The following is a 22295-nucleotide window of genomic DNA, read 5'->3' as shown; positions in this document are numbered from 1 at the left end:
AAGCCTTATTAGCACTGCATCCCGCTCCCACGGGAACAACCCTGCCCCCTCCACACCAGGGCCACTCATGGACCCCACGCTGGGCTGCGTTTGAGGATGCTGCACCCCTTCCCCCTGACGTGGTGGTTTCGAAATAAGGGCATCCCTTGCTGCCCCCCACCTTGCTTGGGGGGTGCCAGCCTGGGGGTGAGGAGGGGCTGGGGGGCCCAGGGGCTTCCTCGGCACAGGCCAGCCCCACGGGGCAGCTGGCACAGCCGTGCACCCTCCTCGGGCTGCGTGGGGTGTCCAATTCCCTGGGAGCCAGGGAGGGGGGACACACAAGGTCTGGGGGTGTCCCCTGCCCTGGGAGAGAGCTACTGGGTGCCCCACCCTGCCCGGTGCCACCTTGGGCAGTCCCTCCCAGCCCCATCCCTTGCCGCGGGCACCCTGACACCTGCCAAGGTGCTCCCTCCTCCGGCAATGTCGCATGCGGGTCCCCGAGGGCTGAGCCACAACCCTGTGACACCGTGTCGCCACAGAAGGTGGCCTTTGAGGCACAGCATCCCCTCACAGCGCTGACCCCTGGCTGCACCCACCTCTCTGCCCCCACAGGACCCCAGACCCGAAACGCAGTACCCAGGCTCCACCCACCCCCTCCTGCCCGCCCCGGGGCGCGGCGCGTCCCACTGCCCGCCCGGCCGGGGGCGCACCGTGCCTCACCACCCGCCGGGAGGGGATGAGGCCCCGCCCCTCGGCCAGCGGCCGCCCCGCCCCTCCGCCCGCAGCCACCCCTCCCCTCCGCCCGGCCCCGCCCCTCCGCCCGGCCCCGCCTCTCCGCCCGGCCCCGCCCTCCCGGCGACCCCGTCCTCCCGGCGGCGCGCAGTGGGCGGGGCGAGCCGGGCCGGGCCGGGCAGGGCAGAGCCGCGGGCGCGCGCAGGCTGCCGCCGCCGCCGCCGCCATGGGCTGCACCGTGAGCGCCGAGGACAAGGCGGCCGCCGAGCGCTCCCGCATGATCGACAAGAACCTGCGGGAGGACGGCGAGAAGGCGGCGAGGGAGGTGAAGCTGCTGCTGCTCGGTGAGCCCCCCGGGACCGCCCCCCGGGCACCCCCCATCCCCCCTCTGGGGCTCCCCCGCCCGGCCCTGCCGGAACCGGGCAGCCCCGCCGCCGCCCCCGCCCCGTGCTGCCCGGAGCCACCCTGGGCACCAGCCCGCGGGGTGCCGGCCCCGCCCCGGGGATCCCCGGCAGTAGGATGCTGCTCCCAGCCCAGGCCTCGGCACCACCCACCCCCCTCAGTGGGGTGCTGGCCCCATCCCGGGGATCTTCCCCCACCGGAGTGGGGTGCTGGCCCCATCCCGGGGATCCCCCTCCCCCACCGGAGTGGGGTGCTGGCCCCATCCCGGGGATCCCCCTCCCCCACCGGAGTGGGATGCTGTGCTGGCCCCATCCCGGGGATCCCCGACCACCGGAATGGGATGCTGACCCTATCACAGGGATCCCCCCCTCAGAGCGGGTTGCTGGTCCCCTAGCAAGCCTTGGGTGCCCCTCAGGAATGGGGTGCCAGCTCCACCCTGTGCTGTGGGGTGGCCCCCAGAAGTGGGGTCACGGCCCCACTCCACCCCACCTTGTGCCTCCCACCCCATTGACACCCAGCCCTGGCACATCCCTTTGGGATGCAGGTGGGAGCATCCCTGGCAAAGGCCTTGCAAGCCTGGGATGGGGCATCCTGCCTGCCTGGGACCCCCAGCTGCCCAGCCATGGTGGTGGGCTCCTCCATGGGCTTCCCTCACCCTGGCCCTGGGCCAGCTGGGGCAGAGGTGATGGGGCTGAGGGGCACCTGCCGCCCTGTGCCCCCCTCTGCCTGGGTGCCAGGGCAAGCCCCAGCCCCTCCACACCGCTCTGGCCTTCCCGGGCAGTGGGAGGCCAGGGGGCTGGGGCAGCAGGCTGTACCCCCAGGCTCTGCCCCACGGGTACCCGATTTTCCACTGATAACGGGCCGCTCACACTCTTCAAAGCACCCCGGCGATGCTCCCGTGGGCGTTCACAGACCTGCCCTGTGCCTGTGGGCCAGGCAGCTGCTTAGTTATTCTTATTTATTCATATTTTTTAATAACTCAGAGTTGAGATTTTTATTCCCTTCCTGAAATTCCCAGGGAGAGCCTCGCTCCAGGTGTGAAGCGGGAGTGCGGGGGGCTCCCACGGCGCCGTGGGGCAGCAGAGCTCGGGGCAGGAGGAGAAATCCCTGCCTGCTGCACCGGCAGAAAATGTCTTTGGGCTTGTCGGCGGAGGAAGCTGCCGGCAGCAGGAAGTCACGCCGAAATCCGGCAGCCCTTTATTTGCTCAACCCCTGCCTGCCTTGAGAAATACGTAATTAACGCCTTGAAATGCCCGGTCAACCAAGCGCTTGGGCTTTTTCGGGTTGATTTTTTGTTGTATTTATGCCTTGACGTGAATACTGCTTAGTGGCAAGACCCATCCTCGGGGGGGCTGGGTGGGGGTCTGTGATGTTGGGGAGGGGTTGGCTGGTTGTGCAACCTCACTGACCTGCTTGTTTCCGGGGAGGGGAGGGCGCCGGTGGAGTGAAACCCCACGGGGTTTGCAGGCTGTTGGGGAAACACGTGGTCCCCCTTCATCGCGAGCTGCTCCTGCGCGGGGCCTTGCTGCTGGCTTCATTCCTCTCGGACTGCTGCCCGGGGTGACATAACGGTGCCAGGGGGTGCAGCCGGCTGGGGGAGGTTGGCATCTCCTTTCTGCAGGCTCTGGGGACTGGCTGGGGTGGGCAGCATCACCCCAGTGCTGGTGCAGGGGTTGGGGGAGCCTGGCCAGCTGGCGCTGAGCTGCACTGAGGGGCGGCCAGGGGCTCGCTGGGCAGTGAGGACCACGGTGTGGGCTGGCCGGCCTCCCTTTCCCATGGCGTGCTCTGTGCCGAAGCAGAAGGAGGAGGAGGAGGAGGATGGCCGCACTCCCTTCTGACGGGGCTGGTGTTTACGAGTGGCATTTCTGATCTCGGCTGGTTTCTAAAGCCAAAAATAGAGCAAAATGGTTCGGTTTTTAATATTTTTTTAAAAATGTTTATTTTTTCCCCTAACAGCTGTTCAGGTGTAAATAGCACCAGAGCCTTGGGTCACTACTGTCCATTTCCAAGCCAAGCTGTGGCCAGAAAATCCTCCTGAGCTGGCAGGGAGCAGCTGGGGAGGTGGGAATGGTGTTGGCCCCCCAGGGGCTGCTGCTTGCAGCATCCATGAGAACCCATCGAGGTGGGGATGTGGTGCTGGGAGGATGCTCCCATGTCCCTGCTGCCTGCCCTTCCTATGGCTTGTTTTTTCCCCCATGGTTGGAGGAAGCTTTGAGGAGAACTGTGGCCTCACATGAGCCCAGGCAGGTGCTTTTTGGTGAGCACCATGGCTCTTGGGCGCGCGTAGCAAGGCAGAGCTTCGCGGTCCTCCCTGGGGGCTGCAGCCCTCCAGCATCCTCCAGAAATAGGGAGGAAAAATTAGGGAGGAATAAAAATGAGGAGAAAAATAGCTTCACCCTTTGTGCCGAATCAGTCTGCGGCACAAAGAGATGCCTCTTCCGAGCACTGTGCTGCTTTTGCTGGTGACTCGTGCCGTCCCACAGCTGCAGCTTGGAGCTGCTGGTGCAGCCGGGCAGGACGTGGCGTGAGCAGAGAGCACCAGTATCGGCATGTGGCAGTGGGAGTGTAGCAGCGTGGCGACCACCAGCACCGCAGAGGGCTTGGGGCTGACTGGTGAAGCCACCTTGGCTCGGTGCTGTGCCCTGTGTGTGGCCACGAGCCCACTTCTGCCTTCCCTCTGCCGGGGCAGGCGAGCTGGAGGGGGATGGACGTGCACTGTTGGCGTGGTGGGGGCATGCAGGACCCCCCCCGATGCCACGTGGCACTGCAGGTGTGGGCGCAGCACCACTCTGCCTGCGGCACCTGTCTCTGCCTGGAGGTTTTCCTCTGCTGTTTGCTGGCTCTGGCAAATAGGTTGCGTGCTGGGTAATTTGAAGCTCCAGTCTCTGATGGGGAGAAGACCCAAATGAAGCAATCCCTGCCCCCCAAACGAAGCAATCCCCTCACTCTCTGCCACTGGAAACCAACAATCTCCCAAGGTTTTGGTGCTGGGAGAGGCCAGAAGCCGCTGTTGGCACCTGAAAGCACCTGGTGCATCTGCCCCTTGCAGCAGTGCAGCCAGCAGCTCCTGCTGCCGGCTCTTTGGCATCACCAGGGCTCAAACCTCTGAAGTCACCGACTGTTTCTGCTGGGCAGCGGTGGAAGTTGGGTTCTGCTCAGCCCGCCTCCCTGCCCATGGGAGCCAGGGTGCTCCGGGGGGTGCAGGATCAGAGGCAGGCAAGCAGTCACCTCATTCCCTGGTTCCTTATCTTCCTTTGGAAGATTAGAAAGCAAAAGGCTTTCTTGGCTACTCGGGGAGAGGTTAGAGGCTGTGAAGGTGCCTGGGGCAGGGGAAGGCGCTGGTGGGGTAATTGTGTTGATCCTCAGTGGTTTTCTATGCTGGAGGTGCAAACCCTGGGGCGAGGATGCTCCCCTCACACCCCGCCCGGGCTGGGTTGCACCAGGGTAAATCGTGCAGGCAGCTGCCTGTACAAGATCCTGCCTGGGCGAGCCGGTAGCTGGGGTGAGGACGGCAGGGGCAGGGCTTGGCAGCTTTTTTTTTTTTTTATTTTGGGGGGGTGTGTGTGTGCATAAAAATAGAGGAAGGGAGGGACCAGCTGCGACTTTCGGAGCCCCGGCACTGCCCAGGGCTTGCGTGTGAGCCACCCACCGGTTTTGCTGCGCTTTGTCCTGTCTTGGGGTTTTGTTTTTGTCTTCCCTCCTGCCCCAGCCCAGGGTGATGGGAAGGGACCGGCTTTTCCCTCCGGTGGGGACACTGGTTGTGTTTCTGGCCATGGACCAGGAGGTGCCATGGTGTGGGGGGAGCGGGGAAGAGCTTGGTGCTGTTAGATCCAGGAGGACCCCACGTCCAACCCCTTGCAACTGGCGGCCGGGTGTGGGATGGGTTGGGATTGGGATGGGAGGAAGGAGCCTGGCACCTGGGTGCTGGGATTGGTCACCCTGATGTCCCCACTGGTGACGTCCCAGGTGCAGGCAGCAGTCCCCTGCTCTAAGATCAGCACTTAGGCTTTGCCCAGGAGAGGGGGCAGGCTAGTATGTATATATTTTGACATATATGCATTAGAAATGTATTTTATATATTTATATGTATAGGCATCGCTTTTTTGTATGTATGTATTGCTTTTTTGTATGGAGCAATATATAAATTTATTTTTATATGTATTAAGAAGAAAAAATATATATGGCTTTACAGAAGAAGGTCTGCCGTGGGCTGAGCCCGCCCAGGGCTGTGGTGCCAGCAGGGCCAGGGCTGTGGTGTGCCCAAGTGCCATTGTTGTAGCCAGGGCTGGCCTGGCTGCTCCACAGCCTCTGGGTTTCCTGCTCCGGGCCGGAGCGCGGGTTTCCGGGCCGGAGACCGGCTGAATCACCAGAGCTGGGGGAGCTGAGTAATTCTCCATCCCCACTGGCAGAAAACCTAGGTGGGGGGAGCAAGGTGATGGCAGCATCCTGGCTGTGCCAGCGGGTAAGTCCCCACCCCATCAGGGCGAGATGGAGGGTGACAATGGCACCCAGGTGTGGGGACACGGCCCTGCCGGGGGCAGCTCTCTGGCTTGGGCTGCGCCGGAGCCGCTCCGGGTGTTTGGCATGGGGAGCATCGTGGTGTCCCCGTGCCTAGAGTGACTGGGGGGGTACGGTGGGTGACAGTCTTCAGGAAGCCCCTTTTCTAGGGGTGAGCCCCCAAATTGATGCTAGTGACCCCAAAAGTGTCTGCTCGCCGCTGAGCCGTGCGGGGGGCTCTTCCCCAGCCACTCTGGGAGGGAGCGAGGGCATGGAGGCAGTTAGTGCCAGCGGAGGGGGAGAGGGACCGCTACAGCCACAGCAGGGGCAGGAACAGAGCAGCAAAGTTTCAGGAATTCCTGGAAAAAGCCTGGCACAAGGGTAGTTTTGTCCAGTTTGTGAACAGCGGTGGTCATTGTTGGCACTGGGGGTGCGTTTGCTGTGCTCCCCCTGGGAAACCATCCCCAGCCCACCTCCTCCTCCCCTGGGCACTACAAACATCCTTCCCACTGCTGATTGGTTTCTATTTTCTTTTTTTTCTTTTTTGGGGGGGGGGGGTCGGGGGGTTGTTTGCATCTCCATCAGATGCCTTGGACAGGGGGGTCCGCGCCTCACTGGTGTCCCCCAACTTTTTGTGGTCCCGCCTGGGGACATGGCATCCCACCAGCTGCCGCTGCATGGGTTCCTCCTGGGAAGCAGCCAGCCCTGTGCCGGAACGGGACAGCCCTTGGGAAAAACGCCCTGTGTCTCTGTGGGGTTTTAAAAAAAATGAGATTATTTTTACAGCAATTTTCCATCTATTTTGGGTAGGAAGGAAAATGCCGAGGGGAATCTTTTTTATTATTATTATTTGAGTCTTTAGGTTAACGCTGCTTTTTAACACACACCTTTGACAGTCCTGTTTGATGGTGCTCACGAAGGTGCCAAGGGGGGTGGGCTCTGCAGCCGTCCCTCTGTCCAGCCATCCCTCTGTCCTGCAGGGAAGGGGATCCAATGTGTTTGTCCAGAAGTCAAAACCATCGGTAAATCCATGCTCAAATAATAGCTGCTGTTTGCTGGGCCGGGAAAACTTGCCGGCACAGCAGCTGGGGATGGAACTCCGGGTGCTGAGGACGGGGATGGCTCCAGACCCACTGGTGGATTGAATTCCAGCTTCTCCCCTGTAATAATGAAAATTTTCCAGCTGTGCATCGCTTCCATCCATGCCTGAATATTTGAATGCATAAACCAGGATGCTGCCGTATGGCAAGATGGAAAATCCCCTCTTGGCAGTGTGGGGTAAGGCGGACCCCAAAATCTGTGACCAGCTCCTTAAATATATGGGATTAAATATATGCTGGACAGAAATACATTGCATATACTGCATTACACATATGCTGGCCAGAAGGCATCTAAAATCATAGGCTGCAAAATATATGTTGGCTAAATAATTTTTTGCTGGTGGATTAATGGGGCGTTTTGGAGCCAGGCAGCTGCTTGCTTATTTTAAATTTTTGAAGATTATTAAAAAAAAAAAAAAAAAGGAGGAAATCAGCCCAAGAGAAAGCTTTCCTCCTATTTTTGACAGGCGCCGCACTGGGAATGAGCACTGCCTGGTCCTGGCAGGCAGGAAGGGTGGGCAGGGAGCAGGCAGGTCTGGAGGAAGCCCATCCCTAGGGTCAGCTCATGGTGGGGGGCTTCTCTCCATGTCCCCTGCCGATGCCTGGCTGGGGCAGGGGGTCTGAAGGACACAAAGCCCCCCTGGTGTTGCCTGATTTGGGCAGGAGGGTGGAAGGTGGCAGCTGGCACCCTGCCTGGAGATTGTTTTGGGGTTGAATGGACGGCAGCCAGGGTTTTCCGGGGATTGGAAACCCTTCCGCTCTGCCGTGCTCACCTGGGGGGGGCAAGAAGGGTCCCCCCATGCTCGGCTGGGTGGGAGTCGCTGGTGCCAGGACACCTGCCAGCCCTCAGCAGATGCTGGGGGTGGCACGGCGAGGGAAGGCGCGCAGCTTCCCCGGCCGTTACCTGGCCCCTTCGGTGGGCAAAGGCCATTAGGTGAGAGGGATGTGGGAACAGGGGGCCAATGCTAATTGCTGCTGCCCCGGCTGCTTAAGGGGCACTGGTGGGACAGCTGGTGGGTGTTACTGATTCAGGCCTGAATGTCTGCTCACCGCAAGCACACGGGCTCCAGTGCCAGGCGAGCTCCTGGCGGCATGTGGGGATGCTGGCTTGAAACAGGGGCGATGGCACAGCCGCCTTCCGCAGGCTGTGGGGAAAATGGGAGCCACGGGGAAAGTTTGCAAGGATAATGGCTGGCCGTGGTGGCTGCCAGCCACTGTCACCCTGCCGGTGACTGTCACCCTGCCGGTGACTGTCACCCTGCTGGGAGCAGGCAGGAGGTCCCAGCAGGGTTTTTTGCTCCAGGGCAAGGAGCAAATGTCAGGCAGAGCAGGAGGCTGGGGGATGGCTGTCCAGCACCTCAGCCTGGGGTTGCTTATAAGCAGGGTCCTGCCTTGCCCTGTGCCTCAGTTTCCCTGTCCAGGCACCCGCTGGGGAAGGGCACAGTGAATGCAGCCAGCCCTTGGCCGCCTAGCCCAGCCGTAGGGGGTGGCGTTGTCAGAAACCAGAGGTATTTCATGGAAAAAATGAAGGGATATGCTTAGTCCTTCCCCCACCCTGCTCCCAGCTCTGGGCAGGAGTTGCCAGCACTGACCACGAACACCGGCTGGGCTGCGCCGGGTGCCGCGTCAGCATCCCAAGGGCGCCGGCAGAAGCCGGAGAGCCCCTGCCGTGCCCCGCACTCACCTCTGGGCTGGGCAAAGCTGCTCCCTCAGCACATACAGCATGGAAGCTGTGCAGTGGGGCAGTCATGGCCATAAATATAGGGTCTGCATGGCCCCAATGTCAGGGGGGCCCATGCCCTGAGCCGTGCCCGTGATAGTGCCTGCGGGGGACATGCCCATCACCTAGGTGGCACGGGCAGAAGGCATTTGCTCACTGCTGCCATGTCTCAGCTGGCACGACAGGCTCTGTTTTTCCCAGTTAATTTTAGCATAATCTCCATTTACTTTTTTGGGGGTTTTGGTTGGTGTGTTGTTTTTTTTTTGTAAGCTCCTCTGTAATCTCTCTTCCCCCTCTGTGGCCATGCCAGCACAGCCCTGCCACTGCCTGCTTGGGGCCCCCTGTAAGGGCGGCTCCATGGCTGAGGGCAGCAGTGGGGGGACCCGCCAAGAAGGCTGGGAAAGGATGCAGGTGTAGACTTGGTTTGGGGGGATCCCCTGGGATTTGCACCCAGAGGCTGGGGCCACACTGGTCCCCGGCCAAAGGGGGCTCATCCTGCTGCAGGTCCTGGGGTGAGGTGAGACAGGCGTTCATCCATCTCAGTGGCACTCCCTGCCTAGGGGGACAAGGGACATACGCCATCCCTTTCAGCTTCCCCTTTGCGCTTCCCCTTTCTTGCAGCCGGGGTGACTTTGCTCCTTCCCCGCTCCCAGGCCAGGGAGGCAGGGCTGGGCCAGGAGCTGCGTGTCGCCTGTGCAGGGATGATGTCCCCAAGGGGGAGAGGGTGGCAAGAGGGGGAGCCTTAGGTGCCCTGGCTGTCCCCTCTGAACCCCTGGCACCCCACGTTTGGATGCTGAAAAATAAACCCACCCAAAAAGCTGTTGGCTTTCCCTGCTGGCAGCCGCCTCTGCAGCAGGGCTGGGGCAGGGACCCGCAGGCTGGAGTGCGCGCTGTGTACGAAGCAACCCGGGGGTGGCTGATCCCGCTGGGAGCCGCTCGAGCCGGCTGGCAGAGGCAGCAGCTTCTTTCCGAGTTCCCTGGGGTGCTCAGCTTTGGGTGCCTGGCCCCCAGCCTGTACCTGGGGGCACGAGCATCTCCCCGTCCTGGCTGCTGCTGGCTCCAGCCACGGACACACGGTGAGGCTGGCACTCCCACTGTTCCCTGGCATACCAGGGCCTGGAGCTGGGGTGGGAAGTGATGGGTAGGGCTTAGCCCCCCATCGCAGGGGGTCCCCAAGCTCAGCTGAAGCCGGGACTGCCGGTCACCTTGGCTGCAGCATGCCAGGACTGTGGGGCAAATGTTAGTGTGTTGGTGCTGTTTTCCTGGCCCACAGAAGGTGTCATTTCTCCCTTTGGGAGCTATTGCAAGGTCCCCCAGGGCTTCCCTTTTCCTCCCCCTTTCTTGGCCCTGACATTCGCAGTGCCCACCCAAGCATCTGCTCTGGGCAGCACTGGGAGCTCTTCTCCAATGGCTGAGGCACCCACTGCCCTCCCTTCCTGGGCTGCGGGGGTCCCAGTAGGGTGGGGGTCCCCAGCTTAGGGCAGCACCTCACTGCTCACCCCCCCTTCTCGTTTCTCCCCAGGTGCCGGCGAGTCTGGGAAGAGCACCATCGTCAAACAGATGAAGTGAGTGGTCCCTGCACCATCGCTGTGGCCGGTGTCACGCAGATCTCGGCCATGGGCTCTGAAACTGGTGGTGGCTGGGCAAAGCTCCCCAGCAGTGTTGCCACAGAGCATGGGTCGGGAGCAGCACCCCAGGGTGCCCCGCCAAGGGCTGACCTTGCCTGTGTTTCTCCCCTGCCCCAGGATCATCCATGAGGATGGCTACTCAGAGGAGGAGTGCCGGCAGTACAAAGCTGTGGTCTACAGCAACACCATCCAGTCCATCATGGCCATCATCAAGGCAATGGGGAACCTACAGATTGACTTCGGAGACTCTTCCAGAGCGGTGGGTGCCCTCCTGTTCCTGCCATGCCTGGCAGGGGTGGGGGTTCTTGGGTGCAAAAGCAGATGCTCCCGAAGCTGGACCAGAATTAAGTGTGGCCCTGCACAAGCCCTGCTGCTCCCTGGCTGGCTGTGACCTCCTGTCCCTGGCGCTGAGAATGGGAGGACCCAAAGCATAATCCATGGGTGGCTGCCCTGGCACAGCCCCTGGCGGGTGCAGGGGTGAGGAGTCCCGCTGCTTCCTTTGGGTCTTGTCCCCATCCACCGCTGGAGCTCCTGTCCTGCTGTCTGGGTGGGATGCGGTGGGGTCTGGTGAGGTCCTTTGAGGCAGAGTGAGCTTCGATAACTCCATGCAGATGCTTGAGCCCTGGTTTTTCCCTGCAGGATGACGCTCGACAGTTGTTTGCGCTCTCCTGCACCGCCGAGGAGCAGGGCATCATGCCAGAGGACTTGGCCAATGTGATCCGGAGGCTGTGGGCTGACAACGGGGTCCAGGCTTGTTTTAACCGCTCCCGAGAGTACCAGCTGAATGACTCCGCTGCCTAGTGAGTACCCCTGCCTTTCTCCCCCATCTTGGCTGGATCCGAGCCCTGCGGGACACATGGCTTTTACTGAGCAACAGAAAAAAACCCCTGGGGGCTGCTGTTCCCCATTGCCAGGCTTGGGGGCTGGTACTGCTACTTCCCGCCCAGCACTGGGGCTGAGCTGGAGCAGAACTGGGAAGGCAGATGTTTCAAAAGCTGTTTCCTCCTCTGGCAGGGTGCCGTGTCCCCTGGGTGGTGGGCACCAGGGTGTCCCCCTCCAGCCAGTGCTCTGTCCACACTGCCCTGCCCTGGGGGCTGCTCTCCCCTGGCCTCCCTGAGATGGCTCCCGTCCATGTCCACCTGAGCACAGCTGGGGGTCCTGCCCACCCTCATAGCCCTTAACGGGCCACGAAGGCAAGAAAAAGCCCCAAAGAAAGTACTGGGGACCCTTGTATCTGAACAGGATGAGTAAGATGCATGCACAAGAGGCTTCTTTTTAACTGAGTTTATATGGAAGGACTTGGCATCACACTAACGTATTAATCAGCAAACTAGTGTTTAGGTAAATTGCCTGCATCTGGTTGGGTTTATCCCTGAAGAGATTTAATAAATAAGTTAATCTGCCTAAAGTATGATTGCTGGAGAGGGTGGTGCAGCCGAAGCCTTGTTCAGCTCGCACAGCACTCTTCTGCCCTCTCTGCCCAGAGCCCTCATGATAAAGCAGTGCTGAGGGGAGCTCGTGATGTGCCAGGAAAATCCCGCCAGGGCTGGCCGTGCCAGGGATTGAGCATCCTTGGGACTTGGTGCCGTCCTGGGGGCTGCTCGGTGCCCCCCTGTGCCAGCCCAGCTGTCCCCTTCTGCTTGACGTGAGTGGGTCCCTTTTCTGCACTGAGGCCACGGGGTGGAAAAGGTTGCAGGAAAGCTCATGGCAAGCACTAACCCCGGAGAAGCTCCTGCTGGTGCTTTCCTCCGGTGCCTGCAGCTTTTGTTTCCTCCTGCCTGGCACCCGCCTGCCCCCCTGGCCCCTGTTCTGCTCAGCCCCATTGCTCCCCAGCTGGTGCTGGCATTTCCCTGGTGGTGCCGCGCTGTGCCGTGGGTGCTGGTTTGGAGCCACGGGAGACCCAGCAGGTGCCTGGCAGCTCGCATGCACAGTTCGAGCAAATGTATCTGCAAAGTGTCTGCAAATTGAGTATTACTGTAAGTGCGTTCATGGAGCATTTGGCACATTGCGGGGGTTGGATAAGCATTAATTAGGAGCCCCCTCGAGCTGCTGCTCCAGCCTTTTTCCAGCCCCACGGAGATGCCGGTGTGGTGGTTGATATGCCATCCATCCCCGCGGGGGTGGTGCTCTGCCTTCGGTGCTGCTGGCACAGGGCACCCTGGGGATGAGGAGCCCCGTGATGCACCTGGCAGGCAGCCCACCCGCACTCCAGCCCTCTGCAGCAGCCCCCCGCCTCCTCCTCCGCAGCCCCTTGGGGTGCCAGGAGCTCGGGGTGGCTGGGCGGGCGCTCGCCATCTCCCCAGGGCTGGGTGCGAGCTCCGAGCGCTGCGCACAGCCCTGCTGCCGTGTTTCCTGTTTTTTTGTCAGCCGGAGGCCGTGTGTGTTTCCGGCTGTTTTTGAGCCTCAGTGGCAGCGTCATGCCGGCCTCCCCGCCATCGTACCCTGGCAGGGTCCCGGGGAACCTACGCCTCCGGCTTTGCCACGCCAGAGGGTTTCCCGGGAGCTGGCGAGCGGCTGTGCTGCTGTCAGAGCCAGGGATCCGTGTGGCCTTACGAGTTGTAATCTGGCTTTCACCAGATTACAGGGCTGCAAATGTCTTAATTAACACAAGCCTAATTTGCTTAAAGGAGCCTGTTTATAGTAACCCAATTAAAGCAATGTGAGCTGGAGAAATCAAAACCCCAGCAAGCCTCGGCCGGTCCCAGTGGGTGCTGCAGCTGGGGACCGAGCCACCGCCGCCGGCAGCTGGGATCTGGCAGGGCTGGGACAGGCAGCAGGGAAGGCAGTGCCACCCCGGGGGGCTGGGCGCAGACGGCAGCCTCCTGGCCACGCTGCTCCCCATCTCTCCGGCTGCCTGCCTCCTGCTTCCTCCCAGGACGCTGGCCCTTTGTGTTTTTTGACTATAAATGGCACGGTGCCATCGATTGTTTCCGCCGGCACTGCAGTCGGTTGCCATAGTAGTGAATACTTTCCTCTTGCCGTTTCCCCCCTGCGCACAGCCAGGGGAATGGGGGAGCCCCCCAGCCTGGGCTGCATCCCCTGTTCAGCCCCCCAGTGCTGACACACTGCCCCCCGCCAAGCCCTCGTTCCTGTGTGTCCCCTCGCCACCCCAGCAGCTGGCTGTCCTGCCCTGCCCGTGGCTGGCAGGGCTGCGGGGTGACTCTGGGGTGCAGGTGCCCAGCCAGAATGGATGATGATGGGATGTGGGCAGGGGACCCTGGGGTGATGTGGGGATGCCCCATGGGATTTGGGTGAGTCGTACCCCATGGTTCAGCTTCCACAGCGCCTTTTGCTCCTTCCCCAGCTATCTGAATGACCTGGAGAGGATAGCCCGTGCTGACTACATCCCCACCCAGCAGGACGTGCTACGCACTAGGGTGAAGACCACCGGCATCGTAGAGACCCACTTCACTTTCAAGGACCTGCACTTCAAGTATGTCCGACCCTTCCCCTTTTGCCTTTTCCAAGGAAAAAAAAACCTTTTTCTCCCAATGCTGGGTTGGGTTCTGCTTGAACGCTGCATGCACTGAGCCTCTTGGGTTTGCTCATGGCGGGAGCCGCTGCCTGAGAGAGAGCGGAAACCACCGAAATAGCTGGAGCAGCCTCAAAAACGCCTCACAGGGCTCAGCCCAGGGGCGGATCCAGCCCTGGTGAGGAGGAGAAGGGGGAAGGCATCCTCCGGGTGTGGTGACGCTGCTTCCGCAGCGGGAAGGGTGCAGGGCGGGAGCTGGGAGTCTTGGGGTCAGGCACCAGTGCTGCTGCTGGCACCCCGGGGCTGCTTTTCACTGCAAACCCACGGGAAATCATAAGGGCAATGATTTCAGAGGCAAAAACCTGGCATTGCACACATCCCTGGGGATTTAGTCACTTGGCAACGGAGCTGCTGGCAGAAGGATCTGCTGGGGTCCTCTCCGAGTGCGGGGGGCGCTGGCAGGGACCCCTGTGCCACCCTGGTGGGATGGAGGCGCTTCGTCACACATTGCTAGGGCAGTGCTTTGGGGGTGTCATTGTGGCAGAGGGGATGGTCCAGGGGGATCCAGCATGTTCTGGTGGGGACACAGCAGTGAGGCAGCCTCCCTGCCAGCTGGGTGGTTGACAGCAGCCATGGCGCTGCTGCCAGCCCTTCTCCATGGTGGCAGGGCATCCTCTGCTGCTGGCAGCAGGAGCGGCATGTTGGTGCACTGGGATCATCCCCTGAGCCCTCATGCTGCCCGTGATCCCACTGAGCCCACAGCCACTTGTCCAAGCACCGTGGCTCCCCCTGTGCCAAGGTGTCCATCAAAACCCCGCAATGCCCGATCCAGAGCGGGTCTCCAGGAGCATCTACTGCTCCAGGGAGCATTGCACTGACACCCCATGGAGGGGCAGCCTGAGCCTGCCCTGTCGCTGGGATGCACAGTGGGTGCCGGGGCAGATCCATGGCACCAGCAGAATCCCTGGGGCAGAGGCATCATGCTCTGCCTGCCCGGTGCCACTCCTGCTCCAGGCAGCTGGGGAAACTGAGGCTGGATGGGGGGTGGGGCCAGGAGCTGCTGCCTATGGCCCTGCCACTGCTGCAGGATGTTCGACGTGGGTGGCCAGCGCTCGGAGCGGAAGAAGTGGATCCACTGCTTCGAGGGGGTGACGGCCATAATTTTCTGCGTGGCCCTGAGTGCCTATGATCTGGTGCTGGCTGAAGACGAGGAGATGGTGAGTCAAGGGGGATGGAGACGGCACCATAAGCCATTCCCTCCCTGGGGGGCTGGGGGAGCACACCCTCCTCTGGTGGCCACCAGTGCCCTGGCCAGCATGGCCCAAGCCTTGCAGGGCTGTCAGCATCCCCTGCCTAGACAGGCAGGAGCTGGGCAGCAGTGGGGTGGGTGCTGCCTGGGGGTCCCTGCCTGGCTCAGCTGCCACCTCTCCTGTCAGAACCGGATGCACGAGAGCATGAAGCTGTTTGACAGCATCTGCAACAACAAGTGGTTCACGGACACATCCATCATCCTCTTCCTCAACAAGAAAGACCTCTTTGAGGAGAAGATCGTGCACAGCCCCCTCACCATTTGCTTCCCCGAGTACACAGGTACTGCTGGGACCCGTGGTAGGCCCCCATGCCCCTGGCAGGAGGAGTGGGCAGCACCTTGCCTGGGCAGCGTGGCAGGAGATGCTGAGGATGGAGATGGTGGCTCTCCTGTGCCCAGGCAGCCATGTGTTGGGGCAGCAAGTGGGGTATGGTGGTGTTTGGGTGCCCCAGGGGATGGGGGAAGATGAGGGGTGACAAGGGGCAGCAGCCCTGGGGTGTTTAGCTGAGGCTTGCTGTGCCTGGGGAGCATCAGTTTGGCATCGGGGCGGTGGCTGCAGTGGCGTGGGGAGCCAAGCTGAGTGCAAGCCCCTTTGGCGGGGGGGTGCCAGTGTCCCTGGGCGACTGTGGGGCACCCCCATGTCTCCTCCTCCCCAGGGGCTAACAAGTATGATGAGGCAGCTGGCTACATCCAGAGCAAGTTTGAGGACCTGAACAAGCGGAAGGACACCAAGGAGATCTACACTCACTTCACCTGTGCCACCGACACCAAGAACGTGCAGTTTGTCTTTGATGCCGTTACTGACGTCATCATCAAAAACAACCTGAAGGACTGCGGGCTCTTCTGAGGGCTGGCGCTGCCCAGGTGGGTGGTGGTCCTGCTGGTGGCCCCCCAAATGGGGTGTCACAGAGCATCCCCTGGGGCTGGGACGGGCGCTGCCTGGGGTCCTGCTGTGGCACAGGCTGGTGGTAGGTGCCCGTGTCCCCTGTCCCCAGACCCCACCTGCTCACCACCTGCTCTCTCCTAGGACCCCCGGCCCTGCCGGCAAAAGAAGGACCACATCGCCCTCCCCACCTCCTGCTTCTCTTTGGATTCATCCCTCCGCCCCCACCCCATAAAGAGACTTTTTGGGTGCCAGTGCAGTGGCAGGGCCCATGTCCCCCCTGCCACCCATGCTTGCCCCCCGCCATCCTTCTTCTCCTCACCGGTGTCACCCTTCCTGGGGAAAACAAGGTTTTCATCTTGGTTTTTAACCCCTGAACCGCTCCAGCCCCCCTTGTCATTCGCTCCCGAGCCCTAGCGCTCTCACTGTTTACATTGCAAGTGTTGCTGGCTGTGGGGGGACACGGGGGGTCCCCTCGGGGATGCCCACCCAGCCAAAAAACACGACTGATGACATTCCTTTTAGTAGACCAGAGAAGAAAGAAAGAAAAAGGAAGAAAAAAAAAAACCCACCACAAACTCAAAACCATGCAAAAAACCACACCACACCGGCTGGGGCAAGGTTGCTTTTTAAAGAAACCTTTTTACCAAACTATTTAAAAGCGTCAAGTGCTACGTGGTGGCGGTGTCCTCCATGGCCAGCCCACCCCCCAAATGTGTGCCTTGGGGGGGGGGGGGTGTCTGCGCCCCACCCCGCCTCGCTGCCCTCCGCTTTGCTGTCCAGAGGGATGGGCAGCCCCTGGCGGGCAGGGGGATGCTGCCTGCTGCCTGTATCCCACCCCCACCCCCACCCCCGCCTTCTTTCTAAGCCTAGTTTTGTAGGGCTAGCTGTTGCATTGGGCGAGGAGAGCCCGCTGTACAGTGGCCCCTGCTGTCCCCCCTCCAGCCCGGGGGGGCCCCTCAGCCGGTGCCTGCGGCCTTGCTTTTCCCACAGGATGTTTTACCGAATTGTTCACATGGTTTGAAATAATAAAATGTAGAAAGGAAAAAAAAAAAAAAAAAAAAGAAAAGAAAAAAAATATATGTACTGCTGCCCTCGTGGGGGTGGGTGCTTCACCTCTGCGGGAGGGCTGGGGGGGTCCCCTGGGGGTGGGAGAGGGACCTGGGGTGGGCTGGCGTCACACTGGGGGCTCAGCTGCATCCCCTGGGAATGGGAGGTGAGGGCAGCAGTGGGACCCTTGGGGAGGGTGGTTGCTGGGGGGCTGAGCCCATCCGGGGGTGCTGGCTCAGCAGCTGGGGTTGCTGCTGGGGGGGGCATGGCTATCCCCTGGCCCTTCAGCAGTGGGACGGTGGCACTCGGGGGGCCCCCAGTACTATGTACCCTGTGACCTGTGGCCCCGAGGGAGAGCTACCACCCCTTGCACCCAGCAGCCCCCAGGGACCCCCCAGCAGCACCCAGCTCTAAGGGGTACCCAGGGAATGCCAGCACCCAAGGGATCCCCCAGCACCCTTCAGCTCCAAAGGGGTACTGGGGAATTCCAGCACCCTGCAGCACCCCAAGGGACACGGAGCACCAGGGGGTACCCAAAGAACCCCAGTCTCCCCAGTGCCAAGGGTCATCCAGGGACCACCAGCACCCCTCACCTCCAGTGGGAACCCAGGACTCCTCAGCACCCCTCAGCAACAAGGGGAACTCAGGGACACCCAGCACCATGCAGCAGCCCAAAGGACCCCTGGGACCACCCACCACCCAAGGGACTCCCAGTACCCCCAGCTCCAAGGGGTACCCAGGGAGCCCCAGCACCTTACAGCAGCCCAAGGGACCCCCAGTACCCCCCAGATCCAAGGGGTAGCCAGGGAGCCCCAGCACCCCAGGGTCACCCAGTGGCCCCCAGCATCTGGAAGCCCCAGGGACCCCCAGCACCCAGCAGCACTGGGTGCCCACAGTGCTGGCTGGTAAGATGACTGGGAGGGAGGGGGAGTGAGGCTGTGCCACCCACTCAGGGGTGGCTCTGGGGCTGAACGGGTCAAATCCTGGGGGTTCGGGGCAAGCGGAGATGGGGTTGGGGGCAGCAGTGGGGCTGGCCCCCAGTGGAGGGGAGGCCCAGGCTGAGGAGGGGGTGCTGGGGCTGGGACTCAGAAGAGCCCGCAGTCCTTGAGGTTCTCCTTGATGATGATGTCAGTGACAGCGTCGAAGACGAACTTGACGTTCTCGGTATCGGTGGCGCAGGTCATATGGGAGTAGATCTCCTTCACGTCCCGCCGCATGTTCAGCTCCAGGAACTGCAGCTTGATGTAGTTGCCCGCATCATCGTAGGTGTTGGGACCTGGTGGCATGGCAATGAGCAGGGTCCCCTCTTGGGCTGGTGTGCCCCCCCGCCGTGGGTGCTGGCACGGTGTCACCCAGTGCTCCCCCAGCGGGCAAACCTCGCTGGGCCATGAACAAGGCTGGTGCAGCATCACTTGCATGGGGTGCTGGGGCCACCTGGTGGGTGGCTGCTGCAGGGTGCTAGCACCCAGCCCTTCACCACCACCCCACCGCCACCCGCCCGCACCCGGTGGGAGAGCTGCTGCCATCCTCACCGTCATAGTCAGGAAAGCAGATGCTGAGGTGGGCCTTCTTGATCTTCTCCAGAAAGACGTCCTTCTTGTTGAGGAAGAGGACGATGGAGGTGGTGGCAAAGTAGCGGTGGTTGCAGATGCTGTTGAAGAGGTGCAGGCTCTCGTGCATGCGGTTCTGTGGAGGGATGCAGCCCCATGGTGACCCCCCACGTTGTGATGGGGACAAAGCGGAGGGGGTATGGAGTGGTGACCCTTCCTCACCACTTCGTCATCCTCCACCAGGACCATGTCGTAGGCGCTGAGGGCCGCGATGAAGATGATGCAGGTCACCCCCTCGAAGCAGTGGATCCATTTCTTCCGCTCCGAGCGCTGGCCACCCACATCAAACATCCTGAGAAGAACAAGGTGGGATCAGCACCCCCACCCCCTGCCCACCCACCCCTGGCACCATACCTTGCCAAGGTCTCAGCCCCCACCTGAAATTGAGGTCTTTGAAGGAGAACTGGGTCTCGATAATGCCGGTGGTCTTGACACGGGAGCGCAGCACGTCCTGCTCCGTAGGGACATAGCCAGGGGTCACCAGGCGCTCCAGGTCTGACAGGTAGCTGGCCAAGCACGCAGGGAGCATGAGACACAGGTCAGCACTCCCAGATCGCCCTTCCTTCCCAGACCCCCCCACCACACGTACTAGCCGGCTGAGTCATTGAGCTGGTACTCAGAGGCACGGTCGAAGCAGGCTTGGATGCCTGAGTCCTTCCAGAGCCGCCCGATGATGTCTGACATTTCCTTGGGCATGGTGCCCTCCTCGATGGTGTCCGCGAGGTGCACCAGCTTGCGGGCATCATCCTACAAGGGAGAGGGGCTCAGCAGGGCCAGGGGGCTGGGGGAACCTCTCCTGCCCAGAGTGGAGTGCTCCCCACCTGGCGAGCCGCGTCCCCATACTGGATATTGAGGGTGTTCATGGCTCGCACGATGGCCAGAATGGACTGGAGCGTGTTGCTGTAGATGATGCTGATGAACTCCAGGCACTCCTCCAGCGAGTAACCGTCTTTGTGGATGATCCTGGCCAGGGAGGGAGACGTGGGGCTGAGCTGGGCACCATGGGGTGGGGGGCACCCATGGATGCAGCATGGGGACGAGCTGGGCGCCATGGAGCTGAGCCAGGCGCTAAGGGGTGGATGCAACCCATGGCTGTGGCATGGGGCAGAGGTGGGCATGGTGGGACAGGGCCACCCCATGGCTGTGGCATGGGGCAGGCACGTGGCACGGTGGAGCACATCTGAGTGGCACTTACTTCATCTGCTTGACGATGGTGCTCTTCCCCGACTCCCCTGCTCCTGAGGGGACAAAGCACGGGTCACGGTGACACCCACACCATGAGCAGCCCTGGCTCCACCCTGCACTGGCCCCCTGAGACCCCCAGTGCCTGGCACAGCTTGGGGGCACTGGTGGTCATGCCAGGTCAATGGCTCAGGGCAGGGGGATTACAGACTGGTGCCAGTGGGCATTAAGGCTGGGCTGAGCCACCGTGGCTAATGAGATCTGTGGTGGCTTAGCTGGGGACGTGCTTGGGGACCCAGGGAGAGGCTAGGGACATGGTGGCATTGCAACCCTGCCACCCACCACCCAATGCCCCAAGCCTGTGGCAGTGCAAGGGGACGTGCCCTGGGCTGGGCCAGGAGGACAGCACCCAATGGCACCCATGGCCCCACCATGTCCAGGGCACCCCAGTTCTCAGGCATCACCAGGACAGCTGGAAGGGACTGGGAGGGACCCACAGTGCCAGAGGGTTTCAGGGACAGACACCGGGGTGATGGTGTGGGCTGCATGGAGGTGCCTAGGAGGATGGGGTGAGGTTGGGGGTGCTGCTGGGGTAGGGTGCTGGTAGGTGGTGTTGTGAAAGCTCTTAAGATGGGTTGGTTGGGGTCAGGGGGCCTGGGAGTCAGGGGATGTTGGGTGGGTTGGTTGAGTTTGGGCGATACCTGGAAGCTGGGGGATCGTAGGGTGAGCTGTTGAGTTGTTGGGTTTGGGGTGCCTGATGGGGGGGCGGGTCCTGAGCAAGCTGTTGACATGAGCTCTTTTAGGGGAGCCTGGGAATGAGGGACTGTTAGGGTGGGCTGGTTGGGTTTAGGGGTGCTGGAGGGGATCAGGAAAACATTGGATGAACGTTTGGGGTGGGCTGGTGGGGTTTAGGGGTACTTAGGAGCAGGGAGCTGTTGGGTTGACTGTTGGACTGGGCTGGTTGGGTATGGGGGGTGTCAGGGAAACTTTGGGTGGGTACTTGGGGTGGGTTGGTTGGTTTTAGGGTTGCCTGGGACCAGGAGGCTGTTGGGGGCATGCTTGGGGTGGGCTGGCTGGGTTTAGGGGTGCTGGAGGCATCAGGGAAACATTGGGTGGGCTGTTGAGGTGTGGAGGGGTAGTTTTAGGACTACCTAAGAATGGGGGTACTGTTGGGGTGGGCTGGTTGGTTTTAGGGGTGTTGGGGGAGTCAGGGAAACATTGGGTGATTTGTTGGGCTGGGCTGCTTGGGTTTAGGGGGTGTGTCTGGAGGGGGTGTCAGAAGAGCATTGGGTGGGATGTTGGGGGGGCTTGGTTGGGTCGAGGGGTGCCAGGAGCTGTCAGAGGAACGCTGGGTGGGATGTTGGGGTGGGCTGGTTGGGTTGAGGGGTGCCAGGAGGTGTCAGAGGAATGCCGGGCGGGATGTTGGGGTGAGACGCACAAAGGATGGGTATCTCGCCCAGGATATTGTCCCCTCCATACCCAGCAGCAGCAGCTTGACGGTCCTGGCATCCTTCTCAGCGTCCTCCTTGAGCTTCTTCTCCAGTTCACGGGAGTGCTTCTCCTCTGCGCTGGCCCCGGCGCCCATCCTCCGCCCTACGGCCCTCTGGCTCACCCGCTCCTTGGAGGTCAGCACCAGGATGGGCAACGAGCTCCAGCCCCCCGCCGTCTCCAGCGCACTCCTCCCTGTGCCCGCCGCCACTGCCGCAACCCACCACCCAATGTGGGCCAAGGACGTGGCCAAGGTCCCCGGGGGCCGCCCGGTGAGGTGCTGTGCTCAGCACCTGTGGCTTAAGCTGGGCCCCCGCTCCCCTCCACAGATAAACCCCCCTAAATCTGCAGCGGGCTGAGCTCAGCAGTCCTGCAGCTCCCGGTGTCAGCGCTTCTGCGGGGGGGGCAAGGCCGGCCAGCCCCCCGCTTTGCCCCTGCTCTGAGGCTGGGGCAGTGACCTGGCCACCCCTGGGGACACGGGACCCCCACATAGCTCCGGCTCTGCTGTGGACCCCGGGGTGGGGAGTTGAAGCTGGGGGTGGGGGTGGTGAGGAGGTGTCCACCAGGGTTTGCAGGGGCTGGGGGCAGTGGGTGGAAATGTCCCCATTGTCCCCAGCTTACACTGGTCATGCCCCTCCCCAGCTCTGGACCACTGCCCACAGTCCCTCCCACCGGTAAATCCCATCCCAGTTCTCCAGGTCCCTCTGCCCCCAGGGCATCCCTGTACCTCCAGTGATGGAATGCCAGCCCCAGTCACCCCACCCTGTGTCCCCAGGGTCCCTTCTAGGACCCTCAGTCAATGTCCTCAGGCTTCCCGGGTGCACTCAGTGTCCCCAGCCACCGACCAGTACACTCCCAGCGTCACCAGGCCAGCCCAGTATCACTCCCCAGAATGTCCCCAGGCCCCTCCAGCAACACCTGCACAATGTCCTCAGGGATGCCCCGAGTACCCTCCCCCAGGTCTCCAAGCCCCTCCCCAGTAACACTCCCCAGTATCCCAAGGAGAAATCCTAGGATCCCCCCGCCAGTGTTGTCAAGCAACTCCAGTCAACCCGTGTCCTTAGGACATACCTCCCAAAAAAACCTGTCCAACATCTAGGGGCACCCCAGTGCCACCCCAATGTCCCCATGCCAACCGAAGTGACCCCCGCAATGTCCCCAGGCCCCTCTCCAGTGTCCCACGCACCCTCCACTGCCATTGTGGCCACCTCAGTAAAACTTAAGTGTCCCCAGGGACACCCCA

General features: G+C 61.7%; 2 protein-coding genes across 2 annotated transcripts; one reads left to right on the top strand and one right to left on the bottom strand.

The window, feature by feature from the left end:
* Positions 1–868: 868 nt before the first annotated feature.
* On the top strand, positions 869–16336 carry GNAI2 (G protein subunit alpha i2). The gene is made up of 9 exons (XM_055709108.1): positions 869–1055; positions 9953–9995; positions 10176–10317; positions 10698–10858; positions 13363–13491; positions 14618–14747; positions 14967–15120; positions 15496–15703; positions 15867–16336. The coding sequence occupies exons 1-8, from the start codon at positions 938–940 to the stop codon at positions 15684–15686; spliced, it is 1068 nt and encodes a 355-aa protein (XP_055565083.1). The 5' UTR covers positions 869–937; the 3' UTR covers positions 15687–15703; positions 15867–16336.
* A 244-nt stretch (positions 16337–16580) lies between these two features.
* GNAT1 (G protein subunit alpha transducin 1) lies at positions 16581–21335 on the bottom strand. The gene is made up of 8 exons (XM_005432729.3): positions 21044–21335; positions 19578–19620; positions 19204–19345; positions 18972–19129; positions 18760–18888; positions 18545–18674; positions 18305–18458; positions 16581–18048 (listed from the first exon to the last, which is right to left on the bottom strand). Exons 1-8 carry the CDS (start codon positions 21147–21149, stop codon positions 17858–17860), a joined length of 1053 nt encoding a protein of 350 aa, XP_005432786.1. The 5' UTR covers positions 21150–21335; the 3' UTR covers positions 16581–17857.
* Positions 21336–22295: the final 960 nt, after the last annotated feature.

Source organism: Falco cherrug, chromosome 4 (genome assembly GCF_023634085.1).
Source record: "Falco cherrug isolate bFalChe1 chromosome 4, bFalChe1.pri, whole genome shotgun sequence".
NCBI lineage: Eukaryota > Metazoa > Chordata > Aves > Falconiformes > Falconidae > Falco > Falco cherrug.
The sequence above is the reverse complement of the archived record's forward strand: the minus strand, read 5'-3'. Positions and strand labels throughout refer to the sequence as shown.